The sequence below is a fragment of the Manacus candei genome, unplaced genomic scaffold (genome assembly GCF_025592945.1).
Source record: "Manacus candei isolate 608988 ecotype Guabito, Panama unplaced genomic scaffold, ASM2559294v1 h1tg000014l, whole genome shotgun sequence".
Lineage (NCBI taxonomy): Eukaryota > Metazoa > Chordata > Aves > Passeriformes > Pipridae > Manacus > Manacus candei.
This window is the reverse complement of record NW_026138062.1, coordinates 55,766,975-55,781,505: the sequence shown is the minus strand read 5'-3', so window position 1 is coordinate 55,781,505 and position 14,531 is coordinate 55,766,975. Positions and strand designations below refer to the sequence as shown.

The 14,531-nt window shown below is 36.1% G+C and overlaps 1 protein-coding gene across 10 annotated transcripts in view; it reads left to right on the top strand.

Annotated features, from left to right (window-relative positions):
• The window catches only part of STXBP5L (syntaxin binding protein 5L), a 188,482-nt gene that overhangs the window by 14,815 nt on the left and 159,136 nt on the right, over positions 1-14,531 (top strand). For all 10 annotated transcript variants that reach the window (XM_051779956.1, XM_051779957.1, XM_051779953.1 and 7 more), the window contains exon 2: positions 3,163-3,260. In XM_051779956.1, coding sequence (XP_051635916.1) covers positions 3,163-3,260 — 98 coding nt within the window. The remainder of the gene's footprint in view (positions 1-3,162; positions 3,261-14,531) is intronic.

Here is a 14,531-nt window from a genome sequence, read left to right as displayed (position 1 = left end):
TTTCAAAAATTTATTTTGCATATAGCACATAAACTGGATGTCCTAGGGAGCACAGACTGCCTCTAGAGACAGCATGCCAAAAAAGGAGGCATAAAAGGAAGATGGATAATGTGGAGAAAAGCAGTCCTGGCTCCATCTGCTGTCTGGTTTTTTTTTTTCTCTCTCCCTCTTTTTTTTTTTTTTTTTTCTTGACATCTTGCTTGGGGCATTTGTGGTAGTTAGGTCCTATATTTCTTTGAACCCTGACTGATTTTTTCAGCATAGTTTTTCTGCTTTTGCCTGCTGTTGAGATAGTTTAATTTGGGGGAAAAAAAATCCACTTTGTTTTGTGTTTCTGAGCACCACCGATAGATTTGTTCTGTGTTGTTCCCACTAGATACAACTCAGATTAAGTAGGAACGTAGAGGTTTTTTTGGTTTTTTTTTTTTTAGTCACCCTAAAATCAAGTTAATTTTGTGGCCTTCTCTTCCTCTTCATCTGTATTAGTAAATGCTGTAAGGAGGCCCAGGCACAGTTTTGGAATTGTTATTCATCCTTACACGTATGTTCACATTAGCTGTATCAATGCATAATTGAAAAGTCTACTCCAAGTGCTAGATTTTCATGTCATTTTTTCTCACAGTCCTCAGAAATAGAAGGATTGTTGGACTAGAGCTGAGGATGAGAATCTGAGAGTATGGAATGCTACAGATTTTCCCTGTTCTTTTGTTGAATAAGATTGATCTTCAGAATAATTTCTGAGGCTACTCTAATTTGTGCCAAAACCTCAATCACAGAGATATCTTTTTCTGCCCTAACCATGTACTGTATAGCTTGGCTCTACTTCCAAAATGGTTTTGTCCTTTTAGGGTCCTAATAAATATAAATATTTTACTGAAAAATTTTAATTTACTTGGATGTCCAATAGATTTCAATAGTTACTTTCTTATATATATATTATACAAATGGTAGAATTTTAAATTCACAATTTTGTGAATTGCATTCACAAAAACTTCCCAATTAGACTTAGTCTAAATACTGAAATTTGGAAAATGGCTCCAAAACAGAAATAACACGTTTGGGTCAATCCTAAAGTTCAGAAATTTTTACTGAGCTATGATCCTGAAAAGATGTACATCACTGTTCTTCTAAAATGTAGTTCTATCTTAAATATAGGACCCAATTAAAATTTCCAAATGGGAAGTCTGACTACAGATTGCAGAAATACTGAAATACTAAATATGTAGGCAAGAATGCAAGTAAGTCTTTAAAAATATTGATCTTTGCAATAGTAGTGAAAGCTCCAGTCATAGCTAAACATGAGAAAAGCATACTGTGACTGGAACTGATAGAAATTCAAACTTTATTATAGAGAGGATTTTTAAAAATTAGTAATTAACAAAAGTAGTTGGTGAAATATATGGGGGGTTTTTTTCCAGAAAAGGAAGAACACTTATTCACCATAATACAGAATTTGCAAATATAATAACATATTAGTAATGCAGTTAGGCTAAATATTCAACATTCTAGAAAATACTACAATTCATGATTCCTGATGATTTTGTGACATAAGAGGTAAAACCATTTTTGTGGTGTGTAAGTCTAGTAGCAGATTAGATGCCAGAATAAAAACTTTATATTTGAACAATCCTAACACTTAAGATGAGATGATTAAAAAAGAAACCAAAAAAACCAACCAAACAAAAAAACCCCAACAGCAAACCACAAACCAAACCAAACCAGAAATGGAGTTGTAGAGGTCTCTGATAAATGCCTACATTAATATAAAACGTAAGTTACTTTTCTACAGCTTACTAAAGTAGCATATGCTTCTGGATTTTTTGCAGTCTAGAAACCAATAGTTTGACATTCTTTAAACAACCTCCCTTATCAGCAATAATTAAGATATGAGACAAGTAAGATCTCTTTTAAGGAAGTGGTTATTTGCTGAAAAACATACATTTGGTTGTTCCCAAACTGCTTGTGAATATCAGTTCAAGTGTTTCCAGCTGCAGTAGAAGAGTTGGAGTGATACAGCTGTGAAATCATCAGCTGCCTTTTACTCAACAGGTCTGCAATTAAGGAGTCCCTTTTGTTGAAGCTGTTCCATAGGGAACTGCTGAATGCTTAAGCAGACGTAGTTCTTGAAAGAGATAATTTCAAGGAAGAAGAAGATATCTCAAAAAGTTAAATTTCATTCGGTTCAAAGCACTTCCTCTCCAATCTCAATCACATACTAAAAAAAGATTCAATCCTAGAGTTCAAGGTTTTATTATGCTAAATAAAACATTATTATTATACTAAAAAAATACTAATTTTTACCCATTTTTATGTAAGCAGTCACACACACAAAATTAATTAATATTCATTTTAATGTGTTTTCTTATAGTCTAGTCTAGTTATTTTCGATTTTATTCTTATGTTAATGTTCTCCCCCATTAGGTTTTTCCTCATAAGAATCAGGCAAGTCATAGTAGTCATAACCTCCAGGTTAAGATAACTTAAAATATTGAGACAGTCTTCAAAGATGTGTTGCATCATGCTCAGTTCATTTATTCCCCAAAGTATCTCTTCAAAAATTAGAATTAAAAGCATAGTATTATAAATAAAGATTAAGAAAGGATGAGTGATTCAGTTGCTCATTTTGAGAATATCTTCTCTGGCATCTTTGTTTTCTAAATTGATATTAAGGATTTTTACCGTGTAGACTCAATTCAGTTTATTGGTTTATTGGATCTCTTCCCCTGGACATGTTCCATTTCTTTCTGCTGGAGCTGTTCTGTTGAGGCTGAGGTTATTTCTGATAGTGTTTTGAGAGCATATTATGTGTCTTTTTTTTCAATTTACAGTTCAACTGCCTTGCATATTGAGGTTATCTTTCAGTATACCACATAAGCAATATATGGCAGTTGTACAGTGATTTATACTTTGCAGTCTACTTTGTTGCAACAAAACCATTTCAAATACTACTGAGGAAAAAGCATAACTAGAATTTCCTGTGAGCAAAATTCACTTCTGTATTCAAAATACTGTATCTTTTTAAATACTTCTCTTGAAGTATTCTCTATACACCATACAGAAAAATATAGATTCTCTTCCTGTACACATCACATAAAACACTCATGCTGTTATCTGTTGTCTGTGGTTACAGTTCAATCACTTTGCTCATTTTTTCTGTTTCAGACGGTTCGCCATGGTTTCCCTTATCTACCCACTGCCTTAGCTTTTGACCCAGTTCAGAAAATTCTGGCAATTGGAACAAGAACAGGAGCCATACGAATGTATCCTTTCTCGTTCAGAATTTACACCATTTCTATGTATTTCTAATACAGTGATGTGAATTACCTTCTACAAGCACTCAGGTAAGGTTACGGTTTATGTTATGTTCTACTTCATTTTGCTTTACTGAATGGACTGGAAAAGGATGTGCTGTTGAGGAATTGACCAGATCCTGAAGGTGTCCAAAGAAAAATTTTTGGTTGAATTTTTAGCGTATGGTTTTGGTATATATTGGTTAATGTAAAACAGAATTGAATATTTTCAGCATGAAAAGTAAAGGTAGACAGCAAAGTGGTAATGAGCAAGTTGTGAATGTTGTGCTAGCAATAAATAAGTTCATTGCTGCAATGCAGTTAACCAGCTGTAGGCATCTTCACTGTAGATATTTATGTATGAAATTATTTAGACTCCTTCAAGTGAATGGTGGGAAAAAAGTGATTTAGGGCAGAACTCATCTCTTCCTGGAGGAGAAGGTGAAACACTGTAAAAGTACTTATTTCTTTTCATTAATTATAAAGGTACTTCAGGGCCAGCAATTTATATGGTTTTTTTATACAAGTAGCAATTTTAAGTTAGAAGTCTACACAGAATAAATTTAATATAAAACTAATGAAAATTTGGAGACTTTGATTTAAAAAAAAATCTGAGAGTATTTAAATGTGATGTATTTCAAAATGTTCCTCTACATAATTTTCTTAGTTTTTCATGGTTCCAATGCATTCCAATTTGGTGAAAATACATACGAAGTAAGGGAAAAAGGAGAAAGAATATTGAAGAAAGGTTTAAAAGTTACAGGATACAGAATTAATAAACCAATATTTTTTACAAACTTTTTGTAGCTGAATGAATTATATGTTTATGGTAGGGGACAATGCTGTATAAAATACCAATCTAATATCTTCTGGTTATTTTGCTATCCCTGTTCCCAAGGTAACTATAAACCTAATGAACCCAAAGGCAGGTTACAAAGTAAAGAAAAATCTCCTCCTGGAAAACCAACCTGTGCTTCATGTAACAGGACTAAAACTTGTTTCCTCCGTTTTTGGGTACTCTTGGTCTGAACAGTTGCATTTTCGTAAGCCTCATATTCTATCTGATCCAGAACTTCTCACAAGACTCAATTAATCATCTAGTTATGTGACAAGCTTTGCTTTGATAGTCCTATTCTTAATATTTACCTATATGAAATAGATTAAACATATTCTGTTCAAGTACAAAGAAGAAAATCCTCTTAATTTGTGCACTTCTGGAAAAGTGCAAGTCCAGTAGTCCAGTCATACTTTCTTCTTTTCAGAGATATGCAAGGTTAGAAAGCTGGAGCTTTGTTTCTGGAATTTTCATTGGTATCTTCTGTGAGTGAGGACATCGGGAATTTCATGGGTAATGTAGAGATAGGAAGAAGACCTTGGAGAAGATTGACTCCTGAGCCCACCTCTTCTTTCCATCTCAGCAATCTGGCTTTTCTAGGAGCAGTGCTGTCACTGGCTTGGCATCCTGTATCTTTCTAAATCCCTGCTTTGAGGAAAATGCAGGTACAGAGCCTGAATTAGTACAGGTTCATGTAAAGTGCATGTCTTTGGCCACAGGAATGGAACGTGAAGTAGAAACATAGCTTTATTACATAAATTTCTATATATATCTTCTATAAAAATGTATTGTAGTTAGAGGAAGGAGGGAAAAGAATGTTTTTGAAACATTGTAGCATCTCTTCTCCAGTTTTTTAGCAAACTCCTAACTCATTCATTGAAAAATTTCTACCAATTCTAGTATATGAGTCAAACAAGAGCATAAAGATAACCAGGAAATTTGATATTTTTTAAAGATACGTCATAACATAAATGCTTCTCAACTTAGTCATACAGAGCCTGGTTTGCTTAATTGAGCCCTGAGTTAATAGAAACTATGCATTGAAAACAGAGGATACCATAGAAGGAGTTACTTATTTATTCATTTTAATTAAGGCTTCCCCACTTGGCTCTCAAATTTTCACAGAACATATTACATAAAAAGCCTAGCTGTGAAGTAATAACTTTGCAGTGAAACAGGGCCTAGGACTACACACACAACACCACTCATTTAAGCCAGTCTTGTTGCAAACATTTATAATTGTTGAAATAAGACAATAAAATTCAAGTCAAGATGTAACAAATTTGGTATTACATCTGAAAGTACAATTCATAATGGATTTTTTTAAGCAAATTGACAACAATGTAGATTCTAATGGCTCTAAGTCTTCCACAGCATCCTGTAAAAATACTTTTTAACAGAACAGCACAATTTTGTTCTGCCATGAATATGATATGTGACAGATAAAAAAGATAATTCATTCATACATATGTTGTGTTTGGCTGGTGCTTCTAAACAGTGCTGTGAATAGGTTGAAAGGACAGACTATTTGGCTACCATCAGAGAAATTCACCCAATTATTTATTTGTTTATTTATTGGTAGCACCAAAAGGCCCAGTTTGGATTAGACTCCGTTGTGCAGAGCAACCCAAAGGCATAGGAAGAATGAGTTTATGTTTAGTATTCATGAAATGGTGTAGAACAAGTTTTCCTGTGACCAGTGTAAGTCACAAAATGGTATTGTTGCCTCCTTGTTTTTCTCAAAGTTTCACAAAGTATTAGTGTTTCGATTGGTCAGAAGTTAACAGGTCTCAAAAGACAAACTGTTTTTAAAAAAAATGGAGTGTGTACTTCTGTGTTGTGAATTAATGTTAATATCTCGCCTTCAGGTGATCATTTCGAGTGATCCAGCAGCACTGCTGGAATTGACTATGCTAAATTGGCCTGAAATAGAGTATATTATTCATAGGTTGCCATTAGAATACAGAGATAAATGAAAGTTCATTTTGGTGTGACAGTCAATTTGTCTTTTCCTAGATTTCTTTTCAGGGTGCTTAGACGCAACTGCTCTAGCTTCTGTAGCACTGGGAATTGCTGTTGCTATGCTCTGCTGATCCTAGCAGTCTCTGTGGGATTCTCAAGGAACTTCAAACACTAGGGAACGTTTTACCTGCAGTCGTAACTGCTGGGTACTGGATCCTCATAGGGACAGCTGTGCTCTAGCCCACAGAATGAGAGTGCCCTCTAAATCATCAGTGAAGGAGTATCTTCCTATTACCAACACAAGCTAACAAAATCTGCAAATAAAGGGCCAAAACCCCAGTCCTGAAACGGTTGCTCTGGCATCTGGTTGTTATTTTCCTTTGTCCTAAACACAGCATTTATTTCCCCTCTGAGGTCTTTTCTCCTGTTTAACACCTTTTCTCAGTTCCCATATCTTTGATCATTGCTCAAATTATTGCTTGATACCACTCTACCTGGAATATCCTTGCTTCAGCAACATACATTCAGTTGAAGAGGGGCTATGAAATTGAATTCCTTTTCTTATTGTCTCCATACCCTTCTTCTCTAGTCCCAGTCTGGAGAGTCTTCTGATGCTATACACAGTAAAACAAAGCATGCAGTCTGTGGTTACTATTAGAGGAGCTTCTGTATCACCATAAAAGGAGGTGAGAAATTAAGATAGTTAGTCAGACTGAAGTCTCCATTTCAGAGGAAGAAGAGAAGCCTTAGTGTTTGTCACAGTCTCAGTCTGAATAAATAGATTAAAATAAGCATTGTTAACAATGATATTCCAGTAAAAGATCTGAAGAAGAGTCATGTTGTGCTCAGATTTCAGGATGCGTATTTCTATATTATCATTTATTCAGCTGACAAATGCTTGTTAAATTTCATTATGGGTACTTTCTGGAATCACCAAGTCCTTTCCCTTGGAATTCTTGCATTGCATCAAAGATGGGCTTAGCCAGTACAGCCACTTATTTCAAACATAGAGAATACACCATCTACATATTTTGGTATTGAGCTGCTGATTATTTAGTGGTCAACTGCAGTAAGACATTCTGAAATCGACTCCTATAGCTATTATCTTCTCTTATTGTTAAGTGAAAGTTTATCTTAAATCCAGTGCAAAGTAACCAGCCTACTGGGTCCAGAACGGCTTCCACACCACTGCAAGCTTGTACACCATCAAACAGGCTTAAATTAGTAATATGTTTTTGTACATGTTATAGTATTGTATGTTTTTGTCATTAATACATATTCTTTAGACTAATGGGCTCCATATTGTCATGGATGCAGGTTATGGGGCATGCAAATCTTCATTTTCACTGTTTGTTGCTTGAGTGAAAATGTAAGCCACCCACAACACGTGCAAGGCTTTTCTAGTAGGCATAACAGCTTACTGTATTCCAATATTATCAGACAACATAGTGGCCATTTTATACCTGAGCAAACAAAATTATTCTGACTCACTAACACATGAAAGTGGAAGTGTTGCTCTGCACCCGCCTTTCATTTAGCTGCACACTCCTGACACTTTCTTTGCTGATTCTGGTGCTTATCAAATATTTCTGTGAGCAATCCAATGCACTAACCTGGAAAATACTTTGCCAGGTTACCTTTTTGCCAGATCAGTGAACTAAATTGTCTGGTGTTACCTCTGATGTTAGTCAGAATGATGCAAAGAAACTGGAAGGAGTGCGTAATTGGGACTGAACAGAGAGAAATGGGAGAGTAACAAAATTTTGGCACTAAGGAGCAGGTTATTAAATTGACTTGTCTTACTCTGCGAAATTGCAGCTGAGAAATCTAGCTATGGCAGATTGGAGCCGTCTATGAAATTTGCTACAAAATGTAGAAATAGCCTTTCAATTTTGAGTGGTATGGAAGATAGCATCTCTTTTGCTGACATTTAAAAAAGTCTTAGTGTAAAACCATTTGCAAAACACAAAAATTCTTACAGATTCTACTCAAGAGAGATTGTGCTTTAGGATCATATTTGGAATAATTTTTTTCTGGCCTGTTTTATGTGTTTCTTCCAATGCTTTAATAGCATTTTGGAATATCAAAATAATGATTTTTGAGTATCGAATAAGGTACAGCAACACTTCTTTTAATAGGTACATTTTGTGAAAAAAACAAACATGGCTTCAAGAAGGCCAGTGACATCCTGGCCTGTACCAGGAATAGTGTGACCAGCAGGACCAGGGCAGTGATTGTCCCCCTGTGCTCAACACTGGTGAGGCAACACCTGGAGTTCTGTGTCCAGTTCTGGGCCCCTCACTACAAGACAGACATTGAGGTGCTGGAGCATGTCCAGAGAAGGGTGACAGAATTGGTGAAGGGTCTGGAGCACAAGTCCTGTGAAGAGCAGCTGAGGCGCTGGAGGTGTTTGGCCTGGAGAAAAGGAGGCCTGGGGGAGCCTTCTTGCTCTCTACAACTACCTGAAAGGACAAGAGGAAATCGCTTCTGGTTGTGCCAGGGGAGTTTTAGATTGGACCTTAACCGGAAAAATTACTTCACTGAAAGGGTTGTCAAACCATGGAACAGGCTGTCCAGGGAAGTTGTTGAGTCACCATCCCTGGAGGTGTTCAAAAGTCATGTAGAGGTGATACTTAGGGACATGGCTTAGTGGTGGACTTGTTAGTGCTGGTCTTATGATTGGACTCAGTGGTCTTGGAGGTCTTTTCCAACTTAAATGATTTTATGAAATTGTCTTGGTCTTTCTGTGAAACAGTCAGTAATCATATCTTTGATTCCAGAGTTACTGTGCCAAGTGAAGGGGAAGGGAAAATCTAAATCCAAGGTAGCTCTATTGAACAGCATGGTTCCTCAGCAGCTGATGTACACAGAGAGACTGTATTCCTGGGAGGTAGAACTGAGGCTGTTTGTGCACTCTAGAAAAAAAGAAATCCAGCAAAGAAAATAAATAGCACTAATTAAATCATTGTTTGCAGAGTTCTGAGTAGGCATAGAATTTTACAGTAGTTAAAGGAAATGTGGTAAAGAATGTTTGACATCAGATTGGATGTACTTTTAAAGAAAAGAGGAAAATATAACTTGAGGTTTTGGTCTGTGAGAAGGATGGCATAATATCTAAATATAAAGTGTGACAGATTTAGTCTCCCTGGAGCTGCTGGCTCTTAATCTAAACAAGGTTTCAGTAGACCTTTATCCTTAAAATAAGCCAACTGTGTTCTATGCTGTTTACTCTGTGTGATTTATTGGGCAGATGGAATGGGGGAAGCACAGACAAGATCATAAAACCAAAGTTCTGTTGTTTGACTTGGAGGAATCATTGATACATTTCATCTTTTATCTCACTGTGCAACATATTTGAGATTTTTCCAGAGAACTTGAGTGATTCAGGAACACAAACTTCACCGAGTCAGTACTCCTAACATAAGTTCTTTTAAAAATTCCCCTGGAAATCAACACATACAGATATGTATTTTTGCCTGCATAGATACCTAGACAGGTTATTACAAAAAGTAATTATTTTCAATTTACAAGAATAAAAAATTTTTGTGAAATATGCAAAAATAATAAAATTTACCTGTATTATTAAATTAAACAGAACCAGAGTTTGGGGAGTTTTTCTATACTGAGACTGATATGCATTTGACTATGTGTGCATTCACATATGCAGACATACTAGGTTTCTGCATACATGCATAAATTTGGATCCATTGGTCTCCCAAGCCTCTTTCATGCTTTTTAAGAAAGCAGGTTGAATATGTTGCAGTTAAATGTACTGGACTTCCTTCACTTTCAGTTGGTGTTTATCCAGGAGATAAAAGTGGAATCTGACATCTGCAAACAAATCTAGATGTGGAGACACACATAGAACTGGCATACAGGTGGATTAATCTGGCAGGATTTTAATTGGAGCTGATGATTGCATTTGTGAACACTATCTGAAAAAAAATGCTTTCTGGATGTTTGGTACAAGATTTTTTTTAGTGTAATAAAAAATCCCACCTTACTCTGATATTGAAGCGATGACTAGTGGTGATAGTCAACCATTTCAAAGAAGTGATATGTCTTAATTAGACCTTGTGTAAGCTTTAGAGCTTTCCCTACCTTTTTTTGTTCAAAACTTTCTGTCACCCACAGGAGTGCTGACATGCATAGGAAGTAATGCACATCAATTTACTCTCCTTTCCAGTCTGCTAATTATCTTTTTTAGACAAATATCCATGACCTAAATTTGGCAAACATCCTGAAAACACAGAAGTTTGTAGTCATACTATATGCTTAGTTGTTTATTTTGACTCCTTTCTTATTTTGTTTTTTATCTGGCAGATACTCCTGATGGTAGAGAGAATTGATATTTCTCCAGACAACTTAGGAAAACTAACATCTAGCAAAAAGACAAACCCAAAATACATAAGCACATACACATACTGGAAGTCTTTTAGTGTTGTGAAAAGAGACTTATATTTGCCTAGCCACAGGCACTCTTTCCATTTAAATTCTTGTGGACTTCTCAGAGTTAGGTGTCTTTCTTGCATGTATGTTATTTATGGAGGGAGAGCACGGACAAAAGGCAGTTGTGGAGAGTTGAGTCTCCATCCTGAGGTAGAAACACCACAATGACCCTGAATAATTGTCTCTACATTGGGAATACCAAAGTAGAAGAACTTTGGGAGTTTTTGGAACCAAAGAGATCCACCTATGAGGATTTTCTACAACAAGGAATATGGACCCAGCTGATGGTGGTTCAGTAGGAGATGGGACAGACACAGTCAGACACTATTTCAGCCAAAACCTTACATGTAGGTGGAGGACAAAAGCACAGTTTTTCCTGAGGTCTGAGAAATGGGAAGATGGACAAAACAGAAACTGTGATCTTATTCTTCCTTGAAGAAGTTCTTTTCCCTCATCCATGGTCGGCTCACTCCCTCTTTCCCTAACTGACCTAGTTTCACTCCAATTCTTATAGTTCTTAGATTTCTATCCCTCAGCCCTGACCTGTCTTTTATTAAGTGGCATCAAACAAGCAATATTCTTTCAGTCTCCATCTTTCACCTGACCTGTGCAAGGCAGTCTCTGAATAACATGTTTTTCTAAGGAAACTGTTCAAGTCAAGAACCAAGATGTTTCCCAAGTGCTTTAGATACAGCATTCAAAGCCACACATGAGTACAAAACGAAGAATCAAAAAAGAGCATCATGGGAGAAAACAAGTTTGACCAAAAGAGGTTGTGGATCAAGAGCTATCAGAAAATGAATTGTTGAAGCAGACAAGTCCTAGAGGGCATCAGAGAATGAAAGCGTGGCATCAATCTCTTTGTCCAGACAGAGCACAGGGAGGGGAAATGACCCAGAAATTTTCTGAGTCTGTTCCTTTTTAGTGTTGTTATGAAGGAGATCAAAGGTAGTTAGAAATGTATATGTAGAAGTCATCACCACTTAAACATATTTCTACCAACCTACTCAATTCCCTTCTGGACATACAGTAAGTTCATAGCTCTCCTCAATTTTGTACACAAGTACCATCCTCAGTGCCCAGATCATTTGGAGATGGTGAAGGGTAGTACTTCAAAAAGAACTGGTCCTTAGTATTTGTATCTGAATGGAAAGGCTTCCCTGAGTCCTTTCAGAGGTTTCACAAGGGACAGCAGGCACCAATGATGTAGAGAAAACTGGGAACATTATACCCCAGTCTCTTACATAATGCCTTGCAGTCAGACAAGTGTTTTTCTTTCACTACTTCTGCGTGCAGATGTCCAGCCACTTCCTGGAAAGCAGGGCCTTGGCACTTGGAACACTTAGTCGCTTGGGAAGATAAATGCTGTAGTCACAGACATCCCCTACTTTTCCCTCCTTTCCCTGAGCATGATGTAGTATGGTATGGAATATGTCTTTGGCCACACTGGGTCAAGTGTCCTGCTGTATCTCCTCCCAAACCTGAGCCTGCTCACTGCTGGTGCACCATGTGCAAAATAGAAAAACTCAATGCTGTGCAGGCACTGCTCCACGATAGTAAAAACTCTAGTGTGTTATCAGTACTGTTTTAGTCTAGTATCCAAAACACATCACCTTACTGAATTCCATGAAGAAAATCATCCCATCCCAGCCAGACTTAGTACGCTTTTCAAAAATTCTGCAGAACTGTTTGTTTGAACAGTTGTGGTTTTCAAACAATGATGACTGGAAGTCTAATGATCTTAACATACTTTAATTGTAAAACCAGTAACTTGAGCAGAAAAAGGATTTCACAATTTTCTGTCTAATTATTGACAACAACTGTGCTTTCCAGTAAACAGTATCTGGGATCTTTTTATTTTACTAAATATTGGCATGTCCCTGGGTATATTTACCTGTTAATATTCAACATTAGCTCTAAAAATTCTCACAGGTAATATAAGAAAGAAATATTGGAATTTGATTTTTTTTGTACTATAGTTGATTTCTGGTTGGGTTTTTTGGTGATTGCTCCAAGAAAGCTAAATTCCTAATCATCCAATACACTAGATTTTAAGCAGCTACAGCAGGTGCATTTTAAATGCCAAGACTTTTAGAAGAGTTTGAGTTTCTGTTTTGTTATTTAGCTGTATTTTCTACAATGCAAAATTGATGGCCCTATGACATATTTACATATTTCAATTCCTTCAGTAAAGAAGTAAGGATTGACTGAATTATGTGGTATGATCTGAGACACACCAATTGCAAAGGCACTATGCTTTTGTAGATCACGTTATCTTAGCAAGACAGAATTAATATCTAATTTGTAACAGTTTCATGTGTCTGTTTCACGCTGGAAGATCAAATGGTACCCCATGGTAATTTCAAAGTTGCACTTAAATTCAGAGCTGCCTGTCTGCGCCCATAGCTCTTGTCTATGGTGAATACATTTATTTTATATTAACAGATCATTGGATAGCATAAACAGATTATAGTAGGGCCTGGAAACTAAGACCTCTCCATCCCAGGTGAAAACCTGCTAACCATGATTTCTTGTTCCATCTCCCTTAATTAATGAGTATTGCCTTCTCCCTCAGACATCCACATCCTGCCCTTCTGAACTGAAAGAGCCAAGATTTACTGTATTTCCAAGGAGGGTCTGGTCAGGACATTGTGCTTATAGCATTTTTATTTTAAGCAGAGTAACCATTCATTTTTATTCCTCATTATCTTGAGACACAAAGAATGTTGAACTGTTAATGGGGCAATTTTTTCATGCTTTATAAGCACACCTTTTCATTCATACAATAAGGTAGCTGGTGGACAGAGGCACCTGCAGATTTAGAATTTGTTACATGGATTATTTTGAGATAAAATTTTCATCTTTAGCACGGCCTGAGACTTACCTTTTCAAGTCCTTTGGCCTTTAATAAAGAGTCTTTAACTTGATTCCTGCTGTTCATATCTGTAAAATAGCAACGTATCTACCAGTGTCAAGAAGTCATTACATTTTTTAAATGTAATGCATGGTTGTAAAATTCTTTTAAGATTAAGAATAACAGAGTTATATTTTCCAGAACTATAGACAAAGGAATCCTTAAATATGTTCACAATAAAGCAATGAACACTGTTGCAAACAAGCTGTGAATTATCAGGTGTGTTTTAATCATGCCTCCACAGGGTGTGGTTTGTAGAAAGTGAATGAATAGCCATTCTTGAACATGTATTTCTCAATAAAAATAAAATTATGCATAAAAATGGACCTTAAATTTGTTCAAAGATAACTTACCTAAATTAAAACCATTGTCCAGACCAAAGCTTTTCAAGCTGTCAATTTTCTCAAATGGGATGCCCCTGCTAAAAAGAAAAGAAAGGTAGAAACCCCAGTCTTTTCTGAAACAAGAGGAGAAGCACATTCTCATGTGAAAATCATCCCTAGGAATGTCTACTCATATGCTCCTGAAGTTTGTAGCTTGCAGCTACTTGATAGTTTGCAACTCTGAAATGAAGGGAAATATTAATGAAAAACTGGTTAATTTCATTGGTTCCTTCAGCTTTAATTGATAGATCATTCTTTTGTACTTGAAAATACAAGAATCACTTCATTAGACTGACAGTGTTTACTACAGCAAAGAAGCTTTCTCAGATTTTAAGAGTAAATTAAATTACAGGGAAATCAATATCTGCAATAAGAAAACACAGTAATTTTCATGGCTGTTGAACAACTTAAATACTTGAGTTATTTTCCAGTTTTTTTTAAAATTGTTTAAACTATTTTTAAAGGAATATATATAATGCTGTATGCTACATATTTGTAAAATTAGACTACAACATCTGCTACAAGAAGGGACAGAAAAACACTAAGAGTGCTTACTCGTTTGCTTAGAGGAATAATTATCTTCTGACTTGAAATGTGTTAGTTAATTTAATTCTGAGCAGGCAGGTAGAATGTTGTACCTTATTTGTCTATTTTAGCTAGCCAGTGCCAGGGCTTGCCTATTTTAGCCCTCTAGGGCT